Genomic DNA, 24690 nt, shown 5'->3' with positions numbered 1-24690 from the left:
TCCATGAAGACGGTGCTGGCTGGTCGGCTCGATGACCCGCGCTCCGGTGTTGTGGTCAACGCGCGAAAGGTGGCCGTGCTGCCGTTCCACCTCATGCACGCGCAGCGGTGGGAGGAGTGCGCGACAATCCTGTGCAACCTCGAGTTCATCGAGGCCAAGGCGACAGCGGGGATGGTGCACGAGCTGTGCAGTGACATGGTGCGGCTTCAAGCTGGTGCCCGCGCATGCGCAGTGGAGGGGGAGCAGGAGCAGGAGGAAGGTGTTGATGTTTGGGTGCGGTTTGTGACGGCCAATGCCCACATTTTCGAGCGAACCCCGGATGCAGTTGTTGCACGTGCGTCGCTGTTCCCAGACTGGACGGCCGTGTTCCAGGCGGCAGACACCGTGCTGTCGGCGCCAGCGTGTCGCCTGCCCCGTGTTCGACAGCATAACAAGTCGCAGGAGCTTGAACGACGTGTTGCCGTGTTTCCGGGCCCACCGGACTACGAGCGCCGTCTTTTGTTCACGCGTGATGGGGAGTGGCTGTGCAGTGGTGGTGACACGGGGCAGTTGCGCGTGTGGGAGGCAACGTCCGGCACCCCCGTAACAAAGCTCACCATGCCTGATGAAAACGCCAAGATCTGTCGCATGCTGCACCTTCCAAACGGCCATGTTGTGACAGCCTGTGTGACTGGAGCCATCTTGTCTGACGAACCAGCGCCACTTTGGGTGTGGGATCTCAAGACACGTGAGCTTGTCCACACGTTTGACGTGTTGAATGGAGAGGAGCTGTTCTTCCGACAGCTTGCCATGGCTGATGGCGACACGGTGGTACTGGCGCTGTGCGACGCAGACGCAAACGCAGACGACGCCATCAGCGTGGCGGAGCTTGTTGAGGATGACAGCGACGACGACGACGACGACGACGATGATGATGATGATGACGATGATGATGACGTTGTGAGTGCGAACGATTCATCAGGCAGTGATGTTGAAGGCGGCAATGTCGAAGCTGGCGATGAGGCAAACAGCAGTGATGCAGGCGATGATAGGGAGGAGAATGATGCAGGTGAGAAGGATGGGGAGAATGATTCAGGTGAGACGAGTAATGCAGGTGAGGAGAGTAATGCAGCTCAAGCGAGTCATTCAGGTGAGGAGAGTGATGATGACAGATCCATTTGCAGCAGCCAGGGGCCCGCGAGCGCTGACGACGATGCACAACCAATGACGTGGTTCGGGGATGATTGCAAGACAGATAATCCATCTTCGGTGTTGCTGTTCGACACCAACATCACTCGGTGCTTGTGGCGAGCAACTGTGAAGGACACGCTGATTCGGGCGGAGCTTCGTGGCACGACATTGGTCGCTACAACCGAAAGCGGCAGCATCGTTTGGTACACGCTGGAAGGCGCACCTGCTGTGACACACGTCACCACCACCACCACCACCACCACCCCCTCCACTTCCCCTTCCTCCCAGCCACCTTTTCAAGAACCCGTTGAAGGCAAGCTCACGGAGACAGCACGCTTCACCCCTTCAAAGTGCGGACGACTGTGGGAAATCCGGCGAACGTGCCTTCTGCCAGACTCCCTCGACGTGGTTGCCGTTTCTGGACAGAGCCTTTTCAAAGTCAGGGCAGATGGAACCGTCCTTGCCCAGGTTGAACTCGCCACAAAACCGGCTGGTCTGTCCCTGTTGAAGCAGGGCACACTTGCGGCCGTGAGCCTCGTCACGGAGGTGCTGTCCTTCTACGACGTGGAAACGCTCACACACGTATGGACCATGTCGCCGGTGGAGGTGGGCGAGCAGGCCATCTCGCCGGATGGAACACTGCTCGCAACGGCTGGTTTCACGCACATCACCGTGCTGAGCCTGACTGGTGTGAACGCAACGCACAGCACGCCACCAAGCGAGGACACTGCCCCGGTACCAAAGTCTCTACTGCCACCCTGCGTTGCGTGCATGGACGGCACGCCAAACTCCGTGTACACGATTGCAGGCGATTGTTCCCGAATTGAGGTGCGAGACGCAGCAACGCTCAAGTGTCTCAAGGCTGTGGATGTCTCAAGCTTCGAAGAGGGTGTACAGCACGTGGAGTTGAGCCCAGATGGCCGCTTCGCCGTGTGCGCGCCCGTGGACTGCTCAGATGTGAGCATCGTCGACGTCGCAACATGCACTGCGCATGAGGACGTGTTTGACCACTCGGAGGACTGGCGCCATGGTGCGACAGAAACGTTCTTCTCGCCCACGAGCGACCTCGTCATTAGCGCAAACGACTTAGGCTCCATGTGCGTCTTGCGCTTGCCAGACTGCCAAGTTGTGTTTGGACATGCCGATGGCGCTGAAACAACGGACCGCTACCACACAGCGGCGCTTCGAGACGTCGCGTGGCATCCACAATATCCGCAGGTGCGCGAGTTTGTGACTGCATCGCAGGATGGCACGGCGCGGCGCTGGAGAATGACGGACGCTGGCCACTGCGAGCTTGTGCGTGTGTTTCAACACGAGGGACGCGGTGTGGTGGCGGTCAGGTGGTGCATTGTCAGGGATACTGGTCGTCAGCACGCGGACGGCAGCTGCCAGAGCGACGATGAGATGGTGCTGATCACGGCTGATGATCTGGTGCGCATTCGAGTGTGGCGGCTGGATGCGGAGGAGCCACATGCCATGTGGGCAGCCGAGGACGTGGGCTCCGAGCAAGGACATAACGTCAGCATTGCGCTGTTGCCAGAACAGCAAACCCTCGCCACGTCCTGTTCCAACGACACGCGCCACTTTGTCAAGTGTTGGGATCTCTCTGGCAACCTGATACACAGCACAACTCGGCACGTGAGCTGGATCCTCGCCCACCCGAGCGGGCGATATCTGGTCGTGCCTGTATTTGGCGGCGTTGAGCTGTTAGACGCGGCTACATTTGAGGTGACCTCGCGGGTGTTGGGCCACGACGGCGTTCGGACGGGCGCCTGTCACTTCCGCATGTCGCCAGACGGCAGGTACGCTGTTTCCGTGTGGCCTGACGAAGCTGTTCTTGTGCATGATCTATCCAATGTGCTCGACTGTGCACATGTTCATCAGGGCACAGAGCAGACAGGCCAGGACGCAGGAGACGCGATGGCGCTTACCGATAGCGAAGCGTGAAAAAAAACCCCCGCCTTGATGATCATGCGTCGTATGTCGTTCTTTCAAAAGCGGAGTTGAAATGACCATGACGTCATGTGTGTGAGAACATTAAATGATTTGCATTGTGAATGTATGATATGAAATTTGACCAGCCAGTCGCCATAGGTTTGTCGCCAACAATAATAACACAAAACAAATGCGAGCAGACACATACCGAAGCTTGGGACGGCTTGCTTTGTTGTGTTTGAGCTTCAACTACGCGTGGAAGCAGCAAGTCCACACACAGCAACTACAGTGCAGCATTCAGTGCAGCACTCAGTGCTCATTTTTTCTTTTTCTTTGTTTGCCATATTGTTGTTGTTGTCGTTGTATGAAGTTTGTCCCTCAGCGCTTTCGCCTTCCGCACGCACATTCCCTTTGAGCCCACCAGCGCGCACAACACTCGTCAGCCTTCAGCTTTCACTCATGCCCCACGAAACGACATGGCATGGCATGGTACAACAACGACATGACAAGAAAGCTGCCCTGTTGTGTGACAAAGCACCATCTACTCCACCACAAGAGTCAAATTCAGCAATCCACTGTCTGCAAGCAAAACGCAGGCACAGAAAACGCACAGGCACAAGAAAGCGCAGACAAGCAAAGCATCAAGTCTCCCCCAATTCTCCGATTCTCAACGCAACCAACCGACACGCCATCAGTGCTGTTGCTGTTGTTGGCGTGCGTGGTGGCTGCCGCTCAAGCGTACATTTCTCACCAGCCTCACCCACCCCATCCACCCCCATCAACCCCTCTTCCTTCCCCTTTTCCCTCGCCCATTCTTCCCACCCGTTGTCTGTCTCAAGCGTCGCTCTGCAAGAACACGCGCTTGCTCTGCTGCATGCGGCTCCAACGCGGCAGGTCTGTCGCATCGCGGAAAATGTGCAAGGGGGAAACACACGGTGAGTGGTCGGCGAGCAGGGGCGCGACAAGCAATCAAACAAGCAAGCAACAAGCAATCAAACAAGCAATCAAACAAGCAATCAAAACAAGCAGGTTCAGACAACGGGTAACGACTCACAAAACAGCAAACAAGCACAAACAACACCCCCAAACAAAATAAAAAAACACACACTGCCACCTCTACCAACCCTACACACGCCTCTTTATGAAACCCACATGCAAAGTCCTCTGGTGTCATTCCAAAGCACTCGAGAAAGTCTCGGCGGGTGAGGGCTTGCTCCGGCGCCGTAGGGTCCACGTCTTCGGGCATCCGCCCCAGCCGCTGCATGGCCGTGAGCTGGTCATACGTGTAGAAGTGCGTGCGCTCAGCTCGGCTTGGGAACGACCGCCCTGGCGTGGAGGATGTTGACGAGGCACGTCGCGTATTGGAGGACACTGTGCCAGCACTCGCCGACGCGGAGACAGCAGAGCGCGCATGCCTGTCGCGAAGAGTGTTGTTGTTGTTGTCGTCGTCGTCATCGTCATCGTGGTGGCGGCGGTGTGATGATGATGAAGATGTTGGCGCGTGCTTCCCACCCAAGACAGCCTCGGAATGCGTGCGCTCTGACTCAAGGGCGTGCTGCGCTTCCTCGCCGAAGTGGCCAATGTGGGAATCACCGTGGCCACGACCACCGGTGTCACGCAGCGGCATCTGAACACTTGCGAAGCGCGGTACGTTGCTCGTGTTATTGCTGCTGGCGTTGGCGGGCTTGTTGTTGCTGATGCCTGCCCCAGTATGGTCGTCGTCATCGTCTGCGGAAAAGTACTCCTTGTGCACGTCTGCCCAGTGTGCAAACTTGTGCCTGAAGATGATGGACTCGAGCCCCTCGCGCTCAACAAAGACCGGGCGGTCGCCACGGAGCGTGTCCACCATGCTCTGCGCCGGTGCGTGCAGGCTCTTGTCGAACCGGGAGCCAAGCCAGAGGTACACTTCGTCCGGGCACACGACAGCAAACGCCTTGGCCGACACCAGTTGCAGGCGGCTCATCTCCCGTCCAGACGACAGCATGACAGGTGAGCCCACAACATCATACAGCTGACACCCGCGCATGTACGCCAGCGCAGCTGCATCGCCGCCGTCGTCAGCATCGCTGCTGGTCGTCGCAGCTTCAGTCCCAGTGCGGGTGTGGGTGTCAGTGTTGGTGCCGGTGCCAATGTGCTCCACGTCGCCCTCCAGCACGCGTTGCAGTGCTTGCAGGTGGTGGTCCGCTGGCGAGTCGCCATGCACCTTGTGGATGGATGCGCGCGTGCCATACTCCTCGTCGCTGATGTCAATGGCAATGGAGTGTGCAAACGCCCGCGTCACGCGCTTGCTCGTCTGCCCCTCCCACACGTAGAGCGTGCCCACGGCGTCCAGCACAAAGCACTCACGCTGCGAGAGCGAGGAAAAGTGCAGGGGCAACCGCTGCATGCACGCGCGCACGCGTCCGCACACGCGATAGAGCGACGGCTGGCGTTGGAAGTGCGTGCGGTTCAGTTCGGGCTGACCTGTGGGCGTGAGACGGGCACCTGTTGTGCGCAGTTCATCGCGCCCGTGCATCGCCTGCTGGTTCATCATGTACGCGAGCGAGTGGCCTGCAAACTCCTTCTTTGCGTCTGTACCAGACACTGTGATGTGGCGACCAGGGCCTGCTCGTGCCGACACATCCGTCTTCTGCTGCCGGTGCTCGTGCTGGTGGTGCTGGTGGTGGTGGCGGTGACCTGCGTTTTGTCGGGCGGTGCGTGGAGAGCCGACGGTGTTGCTGCGAGAGCGGACGTTGCGCTGCTGCGCCAGCTCGATGCGAGCGCGCTGGGCGCTGTGGTCGAGCATGTTGGCGTCACGGCACACGTCGTCGTAGCCGCTGATCTGCGGAGACTTGGCACCACCGCTGGTGGCTGATGGCCTGGTGGCGGTGGTGGTGGTGATGGCAGACTCAGCGGCCGATGTGTGGTCCAGAATGTCGCTTCTGGTTGGTCGGGCACAACATGTGAAGTGATGCGTGTCACGGGTAGGCGATGGCGACGTGATCGTGGGAGCGCCGACATGCACAGCACAACAACACAGCAATGCAGGCACATATAGAGACAGACAAGCAGACACACACACACAGACAGACAAGCAGACACACAGACACAGACAGACAAGCAGACACACAGACACACAAGCAGACACACACAAACACACACACACGCACGCACGGACATACGTACAGGTCCATGTCTGGGTCTGCAGTGAGCTCTGCCTGTGCCTCTGCCCACATGTCATCATCGTCATCATCATTATGGCTGCGCTTGGTTGGGCCAGCACGTGCCGGCTGGCGTGATGCGGCTGCCGCCGCCGCGGCAGGCTTCTTGGTGGCAGCTGGCGTCGCTGCGGAAACAGGCCTGCAAGTGTGCGTACGAGTGATTGAGTGAGTGAGTGATTGAGTGAGTGAGTGATTGAGTGAGTGAGTGATTGAGTGAGTGAGTGAGTGATTAAGTGAGCGAGTGAGTGTGAGTGTAGGGCTCCGCGAGAGAGGGCATGTTACAGATGGCGTGAGCATTTGAAATTGTCTCGAAAACAAACACGCCATGCGCTTTTTCACATCAGGATAATCGCACTTGGCAAGGGAGGAAGGTTGATCCACGTTGTCGCGAAGGCGTTGGCGGCTCTAATGTGCAGAGCAGGCAACAGATGTGAGCTGGTGGCACCACGCGCAACCTCCGAAGACAGCAACACACTATGAGCCACACATAACACACGCGCCCACAAGCAAAAATCGAATAACTGCCTGTGGCAATAAAAGATAAAATGTACACACGTACATAAAGCGATTGCACGGCACACACCCAAAATGTACACCCCCTCCCCATGGCACCACCTGCTCGGCCTTTGCTGTCTGCATATCGAGTGCCTGTTTCTGCTGCTGGCGCCGCAGGTTTCGCTTCGCCCGACGCCGCTCGTCTCGGTCCTCAATGTGCGACACAGCCGTGGACAGCTGCAGCCGTGGTTTGGTGAGAGAGAGAGAGAGAGAGAGTGTGTGTGTGTGAGGGTGTGAGTGAGTGAGGGAGTGAGTGTGGTATCAACGGGTGTGAGGGCGCGAAGACGAAGGCAAGACATCATCAAAGGTGTCAGACGGCACATGTGTTCCACCCATCCACACCCTCACACATACACCAATCTTCTCCTTCCCAACACACCAATACCCACCTCCTTCTGTGCCTGCTGCTGCTGCTGCTGCTTGTTGCGCGCTCGTTGCTCCACCTCCGCCCGCCAGTCATCGCCTCCTTCCTCTCTGGCGTCCAATTCACGCTCTGGCTGCTGCTGATGCTGCTGCTTGCGTGCACTGGAGAGAACATTGCGAAGATCACGCTGTTCAGCCGCGGGTGTGCGCACGCCGCTCACAACACCACGCGACGCGGCTGATGCTGATGATGATGTTGACGCAGACACATCGTTCGTGTCAGCTGCTGTCAACTTGCACTCGTCGTCGTCATCACCGGTCTTGGCGCGTGGAGATGTGGAAATGACTTCCTCTTCAATGTCCAGCTCAGCAAGGAGCACGGACGTTTCTGCGAGGATGGGCATGTACGTGTGTGTGTGTGTGTGTGTGTGTGTGTGTGTGTGTGTGTTTCTGATGAGAAGCCATGGGAGAGGCAACATGTACCAACCACAACCACAACAACAACAACGACGACAACAACAACAACAACAACAACAACAACAACAACAACAACAACAACAACAACAACAACGACGACAACAACAACAACAACAACAACAACAACAACAACAACAACAACAACAACAACAACAACAACAACAACAACAACACGGTCGTGTCACACTGCTCCGCCTGCACATCACAACACATCACAACACATCACCTGCATCGGTGAGATTCTCTCCAGCGAGCAGCGCATCCAAGTCCTCGGCATCAGACGCTTTCGGCGGCTGTGAATGAGAGGGTGTGTGTGTGTGTGTGTGTGTGTGTGTTGGGAAAGGCGTGGTGTGCGAGGTTACATGTGGTTGTGTGTTCTTGCGTGCGAATCAAATGTGTAGGGCACATGCATGTAAAACCATGCCAACCATGACCTCACGAACACCGCATGCCACCCCTCCAAACTATTCTACACACCTTAGGTGCCACGCGCGACGTGTTTGGCGATTGGTTTGGCGAACTGCACACAAACACACAAGCACAAGCACACAAACATACACACACACACATACACGCACGCACGCACACATGCAGACACAACATAGGTGAGCGAGTAAGCACCAATGACTTTCACGTTCACGGGCAGACAATAGGTGCACACATGACTGCGTGACACGTACGGGATGGCAAAGACGTTTTCCTCCACAAGGCGCTCAGCAAACGTGACCTTCTTCTGCTGTTTGTCTGCGCACACACGCGCACACGCACAAAGTGGACAGGGGAAGTCACACAATAAGTACGTGCGTATTTGTGTGAGCATGAGCATAAACACGTACGCAACTACAACACACAGAAGCACCACACAGCACACACACAGCACACACACACAAGCGCGCACACACGAAAACGTACCTGTGAGCGACCCTTGTCTGGAGGAGAGGGCAGATGGGCGGTTGCTGCTGTTTGCACTGCTGCCAGCACCATCGCTGTCCGTATCAGCAGCGACGTGCTCATCAAACACCGGCGGTGGTGGCGGTGAGCTGACGGCCGTGTTGCTGCTGCGATGCAGGCGCGTACCAGGTGTTGCCCGTCGCGGCGACTGCACACCCGTCTCCTCAAACACGTCCCTGAAGCATAGTGCGATGTGATGGAGATGAATGCCAAAGGTGCCCGGTTGGTCGCAAAATGGTTAAGGGCGGTTACTGGGATATGGCGTAAAGCATGCACGCACACACACACACACACACACACACACACACACACACACACACACACACACACACACACACACACACACACACACACACACATACACACCACCACCACCACCACCACCACACTCCACCGGCCTCACTTGAGGATGTTGCCAAGTTGCTTGGTGCGCATGCCATGTCGGCGTTCAAGATCAGCGGTGATGGATGCCAGTCGTCGGCAGCACGCCTCGGCACCCTCCACAGATGACGATGACGACGAGGGCCGGCTGTGCTCGTTCGAACCTGCAGGCGGCGTGGCAGCAGCGGCAGTGGCACGCGGTGTTGTCCGACCGCTGTTGTTGCCGCTCGCAGTGCCACTGCCGCTCCGGCTGTCGCGTGTGCTGCTCCTGTTGCTGCCACTGCCGCTGCCACTGCCAGGTTTGCGCAGGTTCGTGGCGCTGCTTGTGCGGGACGCGCGAACAGGCGTCGTTGCACTGGCCGGGACGGTGATGGATGTGGTGGAGCTGGACGCGGAGGCCGTTGGGCTGCGGTTGGCACGCCGCAGGCTGGCCTGCGTTGGCGTGAGGTAGTGCGGCGTGTGCTCGGCGGATGACGAGGACGAGGACTTCCGGCGGCGTGAGCTGGACGCCTCGCGGGAGGACGGGCGGACCTCGGCCAGGACGGGGGCGCGGGGCGCCGACGTGAGTGATGACGACGACGATGACGCAGATGTGCGCCCCACCAAGCGGGCTGGCGGTGTGCCAATGCCGTCATCACCAGGGTACCCACGCCTGCTGCTGGTGGTGCTGGTGCTACTAGGCGTGGAGGTGCCTGTTGGTTGAGGGCGGCCGAGGCGTGTGCTCGCTGGCGTGTATGTTCGCGAAGACGAGTAGGTGGCTCTGGGCGATGAGTACAATGACGTCGTCGACGTGTAGGAGGACCGATACGAGGTGGACGGAGTGGTTCCCGTGGCAGTGCGGCTTGTTGTGGCACTGGTGGAGCTCAGGACGGCAGATGCTTTGGCATCCAGCTGTTGCATCTGGGCGCGCTGCTGCTTGAGCCTGCGCTCCCGCTCCAACCGGCGCTGTCGCAGCCGTTCCTCCACACCCTTTGAGTGCTCGTCAAAGTCACTCGTCTGCGATGTTGGGGGTGGTGGCACGGTGTGCAGCAGTGAGTGATGACATGGTTGGTGGTGGTGAGGTGGGCTAGCAGCAACAACAAGAATAACACGACCGTTACCGTTGTCATTGTGTGTGTGTGTGAGTGCATGCGTGTGTCTGTGTGTACTATTGACAAGGTGTGTGCATATGCGAGTGTGACGTGCGCTGCAATCACTGCCCCCCCCCCCCACATACAGACAACACATCCTCCATCCCTACCAGCTTCCGCAGCTGTCGCTGTGCCATCTCGACGTTCGGTTGCCTCCTGCTGGCTTCTTGCTTGTTTGGTTGCTTGGTTTTGCGCAAGTTTTGCTTTGTGTTGTTGTTGTTGTTGTTGTTGTTGTTGTTGTTGTTGTTGTTGTGGTTGTTGTGGTTGTTGTTGGATCTTGTTCTTCTTCTGGGTCTTGTTGTTCTTGTCCTTCTCGACCTCGACTTTGCTGATCAAATCACACACAACAGCACATACACCACGCATCCACACACATGAACCATACAAGCAACAAAGTGTGTGTCAGTTCCACGGCTGGTAGAAGAAGGGATACGCCTTGAGCCGGCAGTCTGTTGGCCGATGCCACACCTGCGTATGTGTGAGTGTGAGAGAGAGTGAGTGCGTGAGAGAGTGAGTGCGTGTGTGTGTGTGTGTGTGAGGAACAGAACGATAGGTTGCAGCAATGTCATGACAAAAGTCAAACCAAGAACCAACACGCACACACACACACACACATGTCGGCTTCAACTCACGACAAAGAGCATGGGCACTGGATCTGGGAGGCGGGCGGTGGTGAAGGAGAGCTCTTGTGGCGCATACGGCGACCCGTCCCCTCCCGTCGGCGCCGGAATCACAGAACTGCCAATCCACCGTCATCATCGTGATGTGTGTGTGTGTGTGTGTGTGTGTGTGTGTGTGTGTGTGTGTGTGTGTGTGTGTGTGTGTGTGTGTGTGTGTGAGGGGATAAGGAAAAGGAGGCAGTGTCAAGGCGAGGGCTCACGCGGTTGTAAGCAGCAGATGCAACAGCAGCACTGGATACAAAACCTATCCAACCATAACAGCATCAACAGTAACAGCATTGAGCACCACCAGCGCTGCACCCACCTGCGCGTGACCTGCGGCACGTGGCCGCCGAGCTTCGTCTGGCACACAAGCAGCTCCGGTGTCGGCACGCCATCCTCTGACAAGGTGGGGGGAGGACGGGTTGAGGGTGAGTGTGTATGGAAGAGAACATGTGCGTGTGCGTGTTGGGGGAAGAGGGGTGGGATTGCACAGTTTGCATACAACAGGATCGACGGCAGGTGAGGGCATGGGCGTCGCAATGTTGTAACGTAACAACAACAACAACAACAACAACAACAACAACAACAACAACAACAACAACAACAACAACAACAACAACAACAACAACAACAACAACAACAACAACAACAACAGCAGCAGCAGCAGCAGCAGCAACTGAACCAAGTTCCACAACACCGCCGCTATCACCACCACCAGCGTCGACAGGGTGCAGCACCTGTCTCTGTCATGACGATGAGCCGCTGGCTGTTGAGATCCCACGCGAGGCCAACCACACTCACGGGAGCGCTGACGGACGAACAGCATGCATGTGAGGGCACGCATACCCAAGCAGAGATCAACAGCGCAAAAACACAAGCAACACAACCAACACGATGCAGATAACACACACACACACAAAGCGCGCGCACACACACACACACACACACCACGCACGCACACACACGCGCAAACACACACACACACACACACACACGCACACGCACACACACACGTACACACGCACGCACGCAAACAGACCCGTCTGTGTAGTTTGGATCCTTCCACACGTTGAACGCCTCCCCAATCGGCGGCATCATCGCTGAATAGAACTGCACACGAGGAGATGGGAAGTGGAGGGAGGAGGAGCATTGGTGTGGGGGCAAGCGATGATGTGTGGGGCGGCGTCGTTAACACACGAAAGCAAACACGCACACAGCCACAGTATCGAGAGGCTGACACAGGCATTGAAAGTGCATGACGCAAACGAGATGACAAGCCATCGGGAATCACCGCACACACACACACACACACACACAACCACACACACACACACACACACTCACACAACCACACACACACACAACCACACAAGCGCAAACACACACACACACACACACACACACACACACAACCACACAAAAGCAAAAAACACAAACAAAAAAAAACCGCACACCGTACGGACCTGCAAGCAGTGGACGGTCGGGTCGCCGCGGACAGCAAAGAGGAGATAGGTGTCATCGTGACTCCAGCACGCGCTGGCAATGTAGCCCATCGACGCCTGCCATCGCGACGCCTTCCACCCATCGTCAACATCAAACGTCCTGTACACGCGCGCGTGTGTGTGTTATGAGAAGCGGTATGAGACAAGTCCAGCACGAAATGGCCAACGAGTGCACAGCACACAGGACACACACACACACACACACACACAGAGGGCACACACACACCACTTCCACCACCGCCATTACTCCGCCTCCTCAATTGGCGTACATGAAGTGTCTGGCCTTTGTGGCAGCGAGGACACGCCGGCCGCGCGGCGACCACGACACGAACCGAAACAGCTCCCGCGCGCACACACGCAGCATCGTCATCGTCGCCGTGTCCTGAGGATGGGTGGTGATGTGATGGGATAGAGGAGATGGGGAGGGGGGAGAATGAACGCGGTATGAGGGCGAGGAGAGACGGGAGAGGAAGTCATCCACACACACACACACACACACACACACACACACTCACACACACACACACACACAGACACACACGACTGCATATCCCGCTTCTCCTTCCATTCCCCCTTGCACAACTGGCATTGCTGCAAGACGTACACAGAGGAGGAGGCCGCCGGTAACGGGGGCGATGAGGAGATAAACGCCGCACGGGGACCAGCACACCGCAAATGCACCCCCGCTCCCAACAGGCCTGGTGATCCCGTCGTGGTAGCGTGGTCATGATATGGTGGGTCAAGGGTGGGTGGTGATAAGGTGGGTGGTGAGGAAGTGATAAGGTGGTGGTAAGACACTTGAACCATGCATAGCCGCACAACAGACGCATGCAGGCAGGCGTGGCGCGGAATGTGGGGCAGTGACGACAGCAAGCAAAACCACGCGAGGAGACGGCAAAGCAAAGCGCACCACGCAATCATACACGACACACAGACACACACACACACACACACACACACACACACACACACACACACACACACACACACACACACAAACGCACGTGTATTGGCACGCGGTGGATGTGTCGCCGAGAGTCCACAGGAGCACTTCCTTCTGCGTGGCCACGCAGAGCACATCTGCCCAACGGTTTGCGTGTTGGCGGAGCGTGGTTGAGATGCGGATTGAAGATTCTACACACTGCAACAAGACTGCGGTGTCGCAGTATAACAGCAGCACGACGACATCACACCACCACAGCCATTGCGCCACCGCCAGCGGACCTTTTCTGGACGGGCACCACGCAAGGGAGGTAATGGTTTTGTCGCGTCGAATGGACAGCGTCACCTCATATGGCGACACCACGTCAATCACGCTCTGCACAGCACACATCAGCGCCATGCGTGTGTGTGTGTGTGTGTGTGTGTGTGTGTGTGTGTGTGTGTGTGTGTGTGTGTGTGTGTGTGTGTGTGTGTGTGGTGTGTGTGTGTGTGTGTGTGTGTGTGTGTGTGTGTGTGTGTGTGTGTGGAAGAGACGATGTGCATGGGTCGGACACGTGTGCAGGTTATGTTGGCTGCTTCGTGATGGGCATAACCTACCGACTCTGTGTTGCGGATCTCAACAGTGCCATCACGTCGCGCAATTGCGCACAGCTGTCAGTGATCAGGAGCAGAGGTGTTGGCGCGACAAAGGACGGTTGAGCAGCGAGCGGAACACATCCGAGGAAGAGCAACAGCAAGCAGGCACGTCCAGGCCGAGCTAGAAAGCTTGCATGCACTTGCCTGGCAGTGTGGGTGTGCATGTGCTCCCTGGACAATGGACTTTGGTGCCACAAGCTTTGTCTCCATCGGTGTCTGCACACGAATGAAGCGGTTGATGTGCTGTGAATGGCAGTGTTGGAGAATAGGGGGAGCGTGCGCTTCTTCGGCCATCTGATTCGAGCTGCAGAGCAAGCAGGCGAGCTTGCCCATGTGTGAGCGTAGTGAGGCAAGCGTTGGGACTCACCGGCGTCAGCAGAGACGTGACTTTGTTCCAGATCCGCGAAATGAGCGGCTGTTTGCCAGCGAATGTGCGCATGCATGTGAGTGAGCACGTGAAAGCCAACATTGGGGATGAGGTTGCACACGCTGATACGCGGTTGTAACACCAGGATATGCCTTGTACAGGTTCAAATGCACGCACACACACACACACATTCATGCACACGCATTCACGCACACAGACAGACAGACAGACAGACAGACAGACAGACACACACACACACGCATTCACGCACACAGACAGACAGACAGACAGACAGACAGACAGACACACACACACACACACATACAAGCAATCACACACACAGACAGACAGACACACACACACACACATCCATGTACACGCAAGCAATCACACGCATTCACGCACACATGTGCTTACTTCGGTCGTTGTGTGGTGCATGTGCTCGTCCAGTGCGTTGAGGGAGCGTGCATGTCGCGCGGTGTTCTTGTGGTCGATGATGACCGGGTTCCGCAGCGTCACTCGACACGCCAACTCCTCTGTTGGCACGGGTTGAATGTCCGCGTTCAACTCACACAGCTCTTCATCCCTCGTGCCCACCATGGTTCTCCCAACACCACCACGACCACCACCACCACCACCACCAACACCCACGCCACTGCTTCTCCGCATCATCATCGTTGACAGCGGTGTCTGTTGACGGTTATGAACAGCACGATTTTCACTGCTGACAACGACGACGCAAACAACGAGCAAACACCAAGCACACGAGAAGAAGCATGACAAGCACGAAGAAGAAGGGAGGCAGCAAGGCGGCGGGCATGGATGAGGTGACGGATTGGGAGCGGCAGCTCGAGCGCTGCAAGGTCACAGCCGGCGCCATGGGAGGTGAGAGCACTGCCTCGTGTGCCTGCTGCTTGCTGGTTTGGTTTCTTGTGTTTGTCTGTGCGTGTGTTTGTCTGTGTGTGTGTGCGTGTGTGTGTGTGTGTGTGTGTGTGGTTATGCTCTCTCGTCTCATCCCTTGGTGTGCAGGTCGAAAGCAGGTGCACTACACGTTTCCAGATGGCACAGAGATGGTGGAAGAGTACGACCTGGCCAAGGACAACCTCCTCAGTGCGTATGCACCCTGTGTGTGTATGTGCGTGTGTATGCGTGCGTGTTCGTGCGTACGTGTGTATGCATGTGTGTGTGCGTGTTGTATGCTTCCGTCCCCACCTCTGTCTATGTCGTTCTGTCTGTCTGTCTGTCTGTCTGTCTCTCCCTGCCTCTCACATATGGTGGCCACTCCTTACAACTCACACCAGTCCGACGATGGAAGCGCAAGACTGCACTTGGAAAGGCGGGAGGCTGGGAGTTTGAGCTCGGCGAAGACTATGCCCCTGCAAGCGCTTCATCCTCTGGATCAGCCATGATCCAAGCCTCATCATCCAACGTGCGACCTTCTAGTGTGTATGTGTGTGTGTGACTGTGTATGTGACTGTGACTGTGTATGTGACTGTGTATGTGTGTGTGACTGTGTATGTGTGTGCGTGCGTGCGTGTTACTGTGTGTGTGTTATTGTGTGCATGTGTTGGCGTTCTCCCATACAAACACACACACACAGAGACACATCTATGACTTGGCTGTGCTCCTGGGTGTCGATGACACCTGAACGCATGTGCGCATACTTGCGCACACACGAATGCGCTCACTCTCGCTGCCCTCTTGCTTCCTTTCCATCACGGGCATGTGCACAGCCCGTCTGTGTGCGACATGACACAGAAAAGGCGTTTTGCTGGCGTGTGCGCAACATCCCATACCCAGCAGACACCTACAAGTGAGTGCGAGAGGGTTTGCGCGTGTGTGTTTGATGTGAGTGTGATGTGTGAGTGTGTACGCGTGCGATGTGTGAGTGTGATGTGTGAGTGTGATGTGTGAGTGTGAGTGTGTGTGATGTGTGAGTGTGTGTGTGTGTGTTTTGCTCTTTGCCCCTCTCAACCTTGGTCGTCTCATTTGACCTCACGTGGGCTCGTGCCCCCGCGCTTGTTCACAGATTGACAGTGGAGGACAACAAGATTGTGCTTCGAACGACAAACAAAAAGTGAGGCGCACTGCCAGTGCAACACACCTTTCTAGCCAGAAGAAGAAACAACAACAAGAGCTGGCGCTCACACACACACACACACACACACACACACACACACACACACACACACACACACACACACACACACACACACACACACACACACACACACACACACACACACACACACACACACACACACACACACACACACACACACACCAGGTACTTTAAGCGAATTGAAATTCCGGACATGGAGCGGCTGCGGTTGCCGCTGTCACAGGACGCCATCTCCCATTCACACGCCGGCACCACGCTGAATCACTCAAGCACACGCACACACACACACATGCACATGCACATTCATGCTCAGGCTTCGAAAGAAGGAGGTGGAGGAGGGCTGTATGTGCACTGGGGTGGCTGGTTGGTGTAGATGGGCCTGTTCCATGGCTTGTTGAAGCCGTTGGTGTCGAGGAAGTTGGTCACGGTCTCGTTGTACTTGGCATAGTAGCGGTTCACGTCGCGGGTGAGGACGAAGAGGGAGATCTTGGCCTCGTCGGTGACAATGGCGTAGTCGTAGCAAGGGTCGCAGATGGCGTTGCCCGTGGGGACGCGCGGGCCGACGGCCACAATCCAGTAGGGCCCGTCAATCGGGGCGACGTCAAAGTGGACCTTGAGCTTGGCGGGGATGCTGGGGTTGGGGGCGTACGCGTAACCCTTGATGTTACCCGGAGGGCCCGTGGCGCTGCCGGTGCGCTGCTGGTTGAAGACGCTGATCTTGCCGTCGGAGCGCAGGCCGTAGTCTGCGGCAACGCACCACGCGCCCTTCTCAAAGGTGGCAGCGGAGGAGAAGTCGTCGGCAATCTGGTACCAGCGGCCAAGGTACGCAGTCACGTTCAGGTTGGGCACCACATCGATGGCCTCGGTCGCGTGCATGCTTGTGCCAAGCACCACCACAGCCGCCACCAGCGCCAGCGTAAGCGAACTTGTCGTCATTGCTGTGTTGAGGGAGTAGAAGAGGGGGAGGGGGAAGTGTACGTGCTCGTGTGCGTTTGTTCGTGTGTGCTTGTGCGTTTGTTCGTGTGCGTGTATCGCTTGTTGTTGTTGAGGGAAAATGGAGGTTGGAGACAGCCAGGCAGGCAGCTCTTATTCTGCGCAGCCTCTTTGCTCGTGTGTGCAATGTTGCTTCTTGCTGCACACAAACACTGACTGGGTGGCTGGTTGGTGGCTTACGTTGAGTTCTCGCTCATTCGTGGTGATGGATGGCGTCATCAGCAAAGTCGTCCTTCGTGAAGGGCACCCATCGATTTCTGCTGATGTCAGCAATAATCGCACAACCGTTTTGTTTTCTGCCATTGATGATGACTCATGTGAACGCACACGTCAGGCACACACACACGCATTGTTCTCTCGCGCTCGCTTGCTTTGCGCCCACGAAGTCGATTGCTCGCTCGGAACGGACTGACGTGACTGGCTGACTCAAGGACGCATTCATTGCTCTTGGTTTGAGGATGGACCTGTTCTTCCTGCTCATCTTTGTGGTCATTGTCATCTTCTTTGTCATCCTGTTCGCAGACTGCTGTTGAGGAGAAGACGACGGAGAGAGCAAAAAGGCACAGCACGAGGCCAAGCGAAGGAAAGCAGACAGAGGAAGTGGCGGAATAAGGTGAGGAAGGAGGAGAAGCAAAGAGGGCAAAGGGGAAGGAGAACGGGAAGGAGAACGGGAAGGACTCCAACCAACTCGGGAGGGGCATCCCGACCCAACAACAACAAGCAACAACAACAAGCAACAACAACAACAAGCAATGACGACAATGGCATCGCCCGCGCCACTGCTGGTGCTGCTGATCGGCTTGGCTGTGGCCCTTTCAACGCCGAATGGAACAACCGCAACCAATGCAACCAACATGACAAAACGTCGATGCCTGTGAATGTGACAACAACATCGATGCCTGTCAACGTGACGACAACGTCGATGCCAGTTAACGTGACAACAACATCGATGCCAGTTAACGTGACAACAACATCGATGCCAGTTAACGTGACAACAACATCGATGCCTGTGAATGTGACAACAACATCGATGCCCGCTAATGTGACAACAACGTCGATGCCTGTCAACGTGACGACAACGTCGATGCCAGTTAACGTGACAACAACATCGATGCCTGTCAACATGACCACCACCACCACCATGCCCGCTAATGCGACGGCAGCGAACACAACCACCACCACCACCACCACCACGACTTCAACAACCACGACGACAACAACTACCACGTCAAATGAGACCTCCACCGCAACAGCCCCCGCAACGAATGCAACAACGACAGTTTCGCCAGCCTCCACAAGCGCTGCAACCACAACGACTTCAACAACAACGACCACGACAACAACAACGACCACAACAACCACGACCACGACCACAACAACTACCACGTCAAATGAGACCTCCACCACAGCAGCCCCCGCAACAAACGCAACAACACCAATCCCGCCAGCCTCCACAACCACAACAACCACGACCACAACAACGACCACGACCACGACCACAGCAACGACAGAAACGTCAACAGCATCCACGAGCTCCACGGCAACGGCGACGAAAGCCATGTACACCTTCTTGGTCAAGCTGAAGGTTGCCGTGTCCTCGTCCACGCTGAGCACGATGGAAGTGCTCGCACTAATCCGCCAAGTTGCATCGCAGTACCTGAAGATCAGCGAGGATGATGTGGAGGCCGCTGTTGTCATGGCGTCTGGCGGGTCCCCGCATCGCCGGCGTGAGCCTGCCTCCACCACACCTGCCCCAGCCAAGCCTGCCCACGAGTACATTGTGTTCCTGCATGTGACGGTGGAGCAAGACCTGTGGGAGGCGGCAAACGAAACCCTCAACGACTACATTACAAGCGGCGATTTTGCCCGCGACCTCCAACGTATGCACTCTGCACCCAGCCGTGTCTCGCTTGCTTGCAGTGTGTGTGTGTGTGTGTGTGTGAGTATATTGAGCGCACTGTTGTGCACTTCACCTCGTCAATGGTGGATGATGCCCCTTGGCTTTGTCTCTGGCGTGTCATATCGCGTATTCCAACTCACATGCTGGTCTATCAACCCTTGCCTCGTTGCCTTTGCTTCGTTTCCCTCATATCTGCACACACACACACGCACACACACACACACACACATACACACGCACGCACGCACACGCACGCACACAGGCTCTGATGAAGGCATTGAGTCTGCGACGGTGGCTGTTGCCTCGCGGGTGCAGCCGCAGGATCCAGCCTCAACGTCGGGCGTGTACGCGTGGCAGATTGCCCTTGCCATCGTCGGCGTCATCACCCTCATCGCTATTGGTGCGCCAACGCTTACATGTGTGTGTGTGTGTGTGAGTGTGTGTGCGTGTGTGTGTGTGAATGCTTTGCGCTCGTTGTCGCAGGTGTTTTCCCACGTCCATCTGCCCTCCACCTGTGCTCACTTCATCCTCACCCCCACATCACGCCATGTCGCCCCGTTATCACGCGGTTTAGTTGCGCTGTGGCGGCGGCGGTCGCGGCGCGGATACCACACGGCGCAGACAACAGAGGCGCTCTTTGACAACCCGCTGTACTACTCGGAGAACGACGACGACGAGGAAGACGTGTATGCAGCCTGGGGCGCCTCCCGCGCATGAGGTGGTGGTGGTGATGATGGTCCTCCTGGTGTGATGGTGATGATGGTGATGTGGTGGTGATGGTGATTACATCACATCGCATCACGTCATGTCACATCACGTGTTATTCTTCCTCTCCTGTGAGTTGGTGTTTGCTGTGAATGTTAATGTGTGTATGTGCGAGTGGTTTGGGACGTGTGCTGATGCTGATGACACGCGTTTGCTGTTTCATGGTGGCACTTCACATTACTACTGTGTTTTCATTTCATATAAACGAGCCATCCTACACATGGAGGGAATGCCAAGAAGAACTGCACTGCAAGGTGATAATAAGCAACAGCAACAGCAACACGACAACACACACACACACACACACACACACACACACACACACACACACACACACACATGAGCGCATCACACGATTGTGGCGCAGCCGACGAGGGTGAAGGACGGGTGCGAGGGACGCGGGCGGAGCGAGCTCTCTGTCAACCGCAAGCACGCCCACGCAGTCACCTAATGGAAGAGAGAGATTAAGAGAGGGGGGGTGCGTGATGGTGATGAGGAGGATGGGCACAACGAAGGAGTTGAATGTGCACGAATGCACCCACAAATGCAACCAAACACACACACACACACACACACACACACACACACACACACCTGCTGGAGGTCTGGGCAGTGTTTGAGGAGGCGATCAACAAACTCGTCCGACACGTCCAAGTTGCGACACAGCGACACATCCAGGTGTTGCAGGTGCACGAGGGAGCACAGTGGTGCAAGGAGATCAAGGGACAGCTTGTCCAGGCTGTGCAACGACAGGTGGGTGAGGCGTGGGTTGGCCGTCAGCACTTTTCCCACGCTCCCATCCGTCAACTCCACGCAGCGAGCAAAATTGAGCGACCTGGTGCCGCGGTGCAACGAGGATGGCAATGTTGAAGATGTTGAAGATGCTGGCGTGTGAGCACCACGTCGCACGCGACAGTGCAGGCACTAAAACATTGACACGTATCTACAATCACGTACAAACACACACACAAACAGAAGCACACACACAAACAGAAGCACACACACACGCACACACACACACAAATAAAAGCATACACGCACACACACACACACACACAGACACACACACACACACAAACACAAACACAAACAGAAGCATACACGCACTGCGATAGATGGCTGCACGGTCACCTGAGCTGTTTGCAGCCGTCGGCAAGTGCGACTACTCCCTCGTCTGTAATGTCGGGAAGATGCGCCACATTCAACTCGTGCAGACGCGAGCACTTGCGCGCAATTGTCAGCACTGCCCGGTCAGTCACCTGCGCCAGGCTGGGTGTTGGTGTGGTGGTGGTGGTGGTGGTGGTGGTGGTGGTGGTGGTGGTGGTGGTGGTGGTGGTGGTGTGTGTGTGTGTGTGTGCGTGTGTGTGTGTGTGTGTGTGCGTGTGCGTGCGTGACTTGTGGCTGTGCGTGAACAGAGAGCAGACGCGTGGGCGGACCACATGCAACACAGCACCGCACACAAACCCAGCCTCACCCGTGCACGTTGAGATGCGTCAGCTTCGGGCCCACAGTTTCCAGCACAGCAACCAGCTGCGTATGAAATGAGCACACAGCGATTGGTGAGGGAAGCGCTTCGTGGTAATGTTGCAAAACAGAAGCACGAAGAACCAAACCAAACAAGCAAGCAAGCAGAGAGAGAGAGAGAGGGTGTGTGTGTGCAAACACGCAGTGGACACACTTCACGACACACACACACACACAAACAACACAAATTTGCACACAAACAACACAAATTTGCACACAAACAACACAAATACGCACACAAAAAACAACACAAATACGCACACAAACAACACAAACAACACAAACAACACAAACAACACAAAAAAATACGCACACAAACAACACAAACAACACACGTACGCCGCGGTCTGTGATGAGTTCGCACTGGACGAGGGAGAGGCGGGTGAGGTTGCGGAGACTGGACAGTGGCGCGACTTCTGCATCCGATATCTTCAGGCACTGCTTCAACTCAAGCTCCTCCAAGCCTGCAGTGACGGCGGTGGCGATGAGAAGGGGTGGAGGCGCGGTTGACATGCGAGAGGAGAATCACGCACGCTTGCACAGACATACGCGCACAGACACACACACACACACACACGCACAGACACACACGCACAGACACACACGCACAGACACACACGCACAGACACACAGACACACACACATGCGCGCACAGACACAGACACACACACCTTGCTGCTTTGAGAGTGCGATGAGAGTCTTGTCGGCGAGGGTGTTTGAGGAGCTGAATGCAAAGCGCCTGAGTTTCAGCTCCGAGATGACAGCGGCCATCACCGCGTCTGTCGCCTTGAATGCGCCCGTGAGCTGAAGATCTGACACGAGCGGCGAGCACCTCGGCAGCATCAGCAGCCGCTGGTGTCGGTGCACGTTGATCCGAGTGTTGTGGTCGATGGTGGAGTGTGGGGGGGGGGGGAGAGGAAGCAGCAGCGAAGAAGATGAGGAGTGAAGCAAGCGCAGTCATAAAATGCGCACGAAACGGTGATACAAACGAACATATGCACAATTGCATGCACGCACACGCAGCACACACAACAGCGCACACAACAGCACACACACATGCACACACACACACACACACACACACAAACACACACATAGACACACACACGCGCGCGCGCACACATGACGGCTTACATCGTCGTCGATTTGGCCGCAGAGGTCGAGGGCGAGGGTGGAGAGGGCACCACACGTCACAAACAGGTCGTGATAGCTCTGCGGCGAGAGATTGGCGCAGTCAAACAGCTGCAAGTGCTGGCGCGACGGACGAACAAACAGCTTGAGCGTTGCATCTGTCAGCTTATTCTGCTTGCAGATGACAGCACAGATGCGATCCAGGGCATCGTCCGCAATGTCGCCAAAGTCCGTGACGCAATCAATGTGTTTGACGAGAAACCGCACGCACATGTCCTGCAGGGAGATGAGTGATCCTCCCCGCAGCTCATGCAGAAGCGAGCCTGTCGCTGCCCGCTTGCTGCCCTTTGCGCCCGCTGTTCTCGACCGTCGTGTTGGTGTCTGACGTGCCTTGCTGCTCACTCCTCCTCCTCCTCCTCCCTGCTTCGCCGCTGCGCTGCCACGTCGGCCACCACCGCTGTTGCTGCTGCGACTGCTGCGAGTGCTGGTGCTGCACTTGGTGGCTGCTGCACGTTGGTCGCGCCGACGCGGTGGGGTGTACGTGGCATCATCTCCGTTGTCATCACCATCATAATCATCATTGTCAACGTCACCATCGTCGTTGTCGTTGGTCTTGTCGCGTTTGCTGTGGCGCAGACAGGGCACGCACAGAACCTGCCCCTTTGCAACACGACAGCCGCAACCGCCACACCGCCCAAGGCGACGACGACGCAGCCCCACAAACTCATCATCATCATCATCATCATCATCGTCATCATCGTCGTCGTCGTCGTCATCATCGATGCTGCGTGGTGGTGGTGGTCGGCGTTGTCGCCGTGAGCGCCGAAGTGCAGGTCTGTCACCATCACCAGCACCAGCCACGCTGGCGGGAGCAAAAAAATCACCATCCTCATCGTCGTCATCATCGTCATCAATGATGATGGCACGGGCTGTTGCACTGTGCTTGCGAGACGCGAGGCGTTTGTTGGCAGGCGTTTTGCCTTGAGCCAGGGAAGCGAACAGCGATGATGACGATGACGATGATGGCGATGCTGTTGACGCTGAGGACGACGGACCAACGGTGGCAGATGCCGCTGAGGCTGGTGGCACCTCCGGTGAAGGCTTGCTGTCTTGTGCTTGCGCAGCAACTCGCCTGTACCGTGTGTGTGTGTGTGTGTGTGTGTGCGTGTGTGTGTGTGGGGGGGGGCAATGAACAGAGTCAGTCGACAGTTGTAAAAGGTTGATGACTGGATGCGCACATGCATGGACAGCACACAGCAGAAGAACGCATGTCCAAGCACATACACACAACACAAACACATCACACGCGCACACATCACACAACACAAACACACAACACAAACACATCACACAACACAACCACACACACACGTACCTGGTGGCACGCAGCACGGCCAGGCGCTGTCGCTCCTTCCTCTGCTTCTGTTTCTCCTTTTCTTTTTCTTTCTGCTGCTGCTTCTTACTCGCCCTCTTTCCCTTCACACTGGAACCGCCCCGACGCACAGCAGCAACATCATCATCATCATCATCATCATCGTCCTCGTCATCATCGTCGTCGTCGTCGTCATCATCATGTGCACTGGAGTGTGGGCGCTGCGAGCGACGCCAGCGTGCGCCCCTGTTTGGTGCGGTGATGCCCTTCTCGCGCAGGAACGACGACAGGGCGCTCGTTGGGCCGTGCACCTTCTGCCCAGACCGCGGCCGCGTTTGCTTGCGCATGGCGCTGTTTGTCAGCGACCGCCCGCTCTGGATTCGCTCCACATCCACCTTGCGCAGGATCGAGTCCAGGTTCGGCTGTGCCTGATGAACATGTGTGAGCGAGTGAGTGTTCGTGTGTGAGCGTTAGGGAGTGTGTGTACATGAACGCGAGCGGGCGAGTGACTGTGTGTGCGTGCGTGCGTGCGTGCGCGCGCGTGTGTGTGTGTGTGTGTGTGTGTGTGTGTGTGTGTGTGTGTGTGTGTGTGTGTGTGTGTGTGTGTGTAGT

The 24690-nt window shown here is 56.5% G+C and overlaps 7 protein-coding genes across 7 annotated transcripts in view; 3 read left to right on the top strand and 4 right to left on the bottom strand.

Moving 5' to 3' along the window:
* The window catches only part of PTSG_03812 (uncharacterized protein), a 6376-nt gene extending 3148 nt beyond the window's left edge, over positions 1-3228 (top strand). The window contains exon 5 of the mRNA XM_004995488.1: positions 10-3228. Coding sequence (XP_004995545.1) covers positions 10-3117 — 3108 coding nt within the window. The 3' untranslated portion in view covers positions 3118-3228. The remainder of the gene's footprint in view (positions 1-9) is intronic.
* Positions 3229-3543: 315 nt separating this feature from the next.
* PTSG_03811 (uncharacterized protein) lies at positions 3544-10397 on the bottom strand. The gene is made up of 12 exons (XM_004995487.1): positions 10273-10397; positions 9055-10028; positions 8613-8827; positions 8381-8444; positions 8178-8220; positions 7927-7993; positions 7250-7611; positions 6921-7037; positions 6661-6710; positions 6271-6444; positions 4258-6026; positions 3544-4001 (listed from the first exon to the last, which is right to left on the bottom strand). The coding sequence occupies exons 1-12, from the start codon at positions 10297-10299 to the stop codon at positions 3940-3942; spliced, it is 3924 nt and encodes a 1307-aa protein (XP_004995544.1). The 5' UTR covers positions 10300-10397; the 3' UTR covers positions 3544-3939.
* Positions 10398-10415: 18 nt separating this feature from the next.
* PTSG_03810 (uncharacterized protein) lies at positions 10416-14965 on the bottom strand. The gene is made up of 14 exons (XM_004995486.1): positions 14689-14965; positions 14272-14319; positions 14049-14120; positions 13866-13919; positions 13551-13644; positions 13331-13406; positions 12931-13024; positions 12596-12708; positions 12288-12426; positions 11864-11934; positions 11562-11632; positions 11147-11222; positions 10795-10900; positions 10416-10630 (listed from the first exon to the last, which is right to left on the bottom strand). Exons 1-14 carry the CDS (start codon positions 14944-14946, stop codon positions 10565-10567), a joined length of 1338 nt encoding a protein of 445 aa, XP_004995543.1. The 5' UTR covers positions 14947-14965; the 3' UTR covers positions 10416-10564.
* An 82-nt stretch (positions 14966-15047) lies between these two features.
* On the top strand, positions 15048-16352 carry PTSG_03809 (uncharacterized protein; the record flags this gene model as incomplete). Its single annotated transcript, XM_004995485.1, has 5 exons — positions 15048-15156; positions 15301-15381; positions 15573-15700; positions 16005-16084; positions 16301-16352. 5 exons carry the CDS (start codon positions 15048-15050, stop codon positions 16350-16352), a joined length of 450 nt encoding a protein of 149 aa, XP_004995542.1.
* Positions 16353-16646: 294 nt separating this feature from the next.
* Positions 16647-17657, bottom strand: PTSG_03808 (uncharacterized protein). Its single transcript, XM_004995484.1, has one exon. The coding sequence runs from the start codon at positions 17327-17329 to the stop codon at positions 16703-16705; it is 627 nt and encodes a 208-aa protein (XP_004995541.1). The 5' UTR covers positions 17330-17657; the 3' UTR covers positions 16647-16702.
* On the top strand, positions 17596-20289 carry PTSG_03807 (uncharacterized protein; the record flags this gene model as incomplete). Its single annotated transcript, XM_004995483.1, has 5 exons — positions 17596-17651; positions 17844-17914; positions 18082-19266; positions 19549-19686; positions 19861-20289. The coding sequence occupies 5 exons, from the start codon at positions 17596-17598 to the stop codon at positions 20001-20003; spliced, it is 1593 nt and encodes a 530-aa protein (XP_004995540.1). The 3' UTR covers positions 20004-20289.
* A 78-nt stretch (positions 20290-20367) lies between these two features.
* The window catches only part of PTSG_03806 (uncharacterized protein), a 5452-nt gene continuing 1129 nt past the window's right edge, over positions 20368-24690 (bottom strand). The window contains exons 2-9 of the mRNA XM_004995482.1: positions 24082-24506; positions 22710-23838; positions 22247-22427; positions 21915-22039; positions 21526-21581; positions 21183-21320; positions 20646-20886; positions 20368-20498 (exon numbers count right to left, since the gene is read on the bottom strand). Coding sequence (XP_004995539.1) covers positions 20400-20498; positions 20646-20886; positions 21183-21320; positions 21526-21581; positions 21915-22039; positions 22247-22427; positions 22710-23838; positions 24082-24506 — 2394 coding nt within the window. The 3' untranslated portion in view covers positions 20368-20399. The remainder of the gene's footprint in view (positions 20499-20645; positions 20887-21182; positions 21321-21525; positions 21582-21914; positions 22040-22246; positions 22428-22709; positions 23839-24081; positions 24507-24690) is intronic.

This window comes from Salpingoeca rosetta (assembly GCF_000188695.1).
Source record: "Salpingoeca rosetta unplaced genomic scaffold supercont1.8, whole genome shotgun sequence".
NCBI lineage: Eukaryota > Choanoflagellata > Craspedida > Salpingoecidae > Salpingoeca > Salpingoeca rosetta.
The sequence above is the reverse complement of the archived record's forward strand: the minus strand, read 5'-3'. Positions and strand labels throughout refer to the sequence as shown.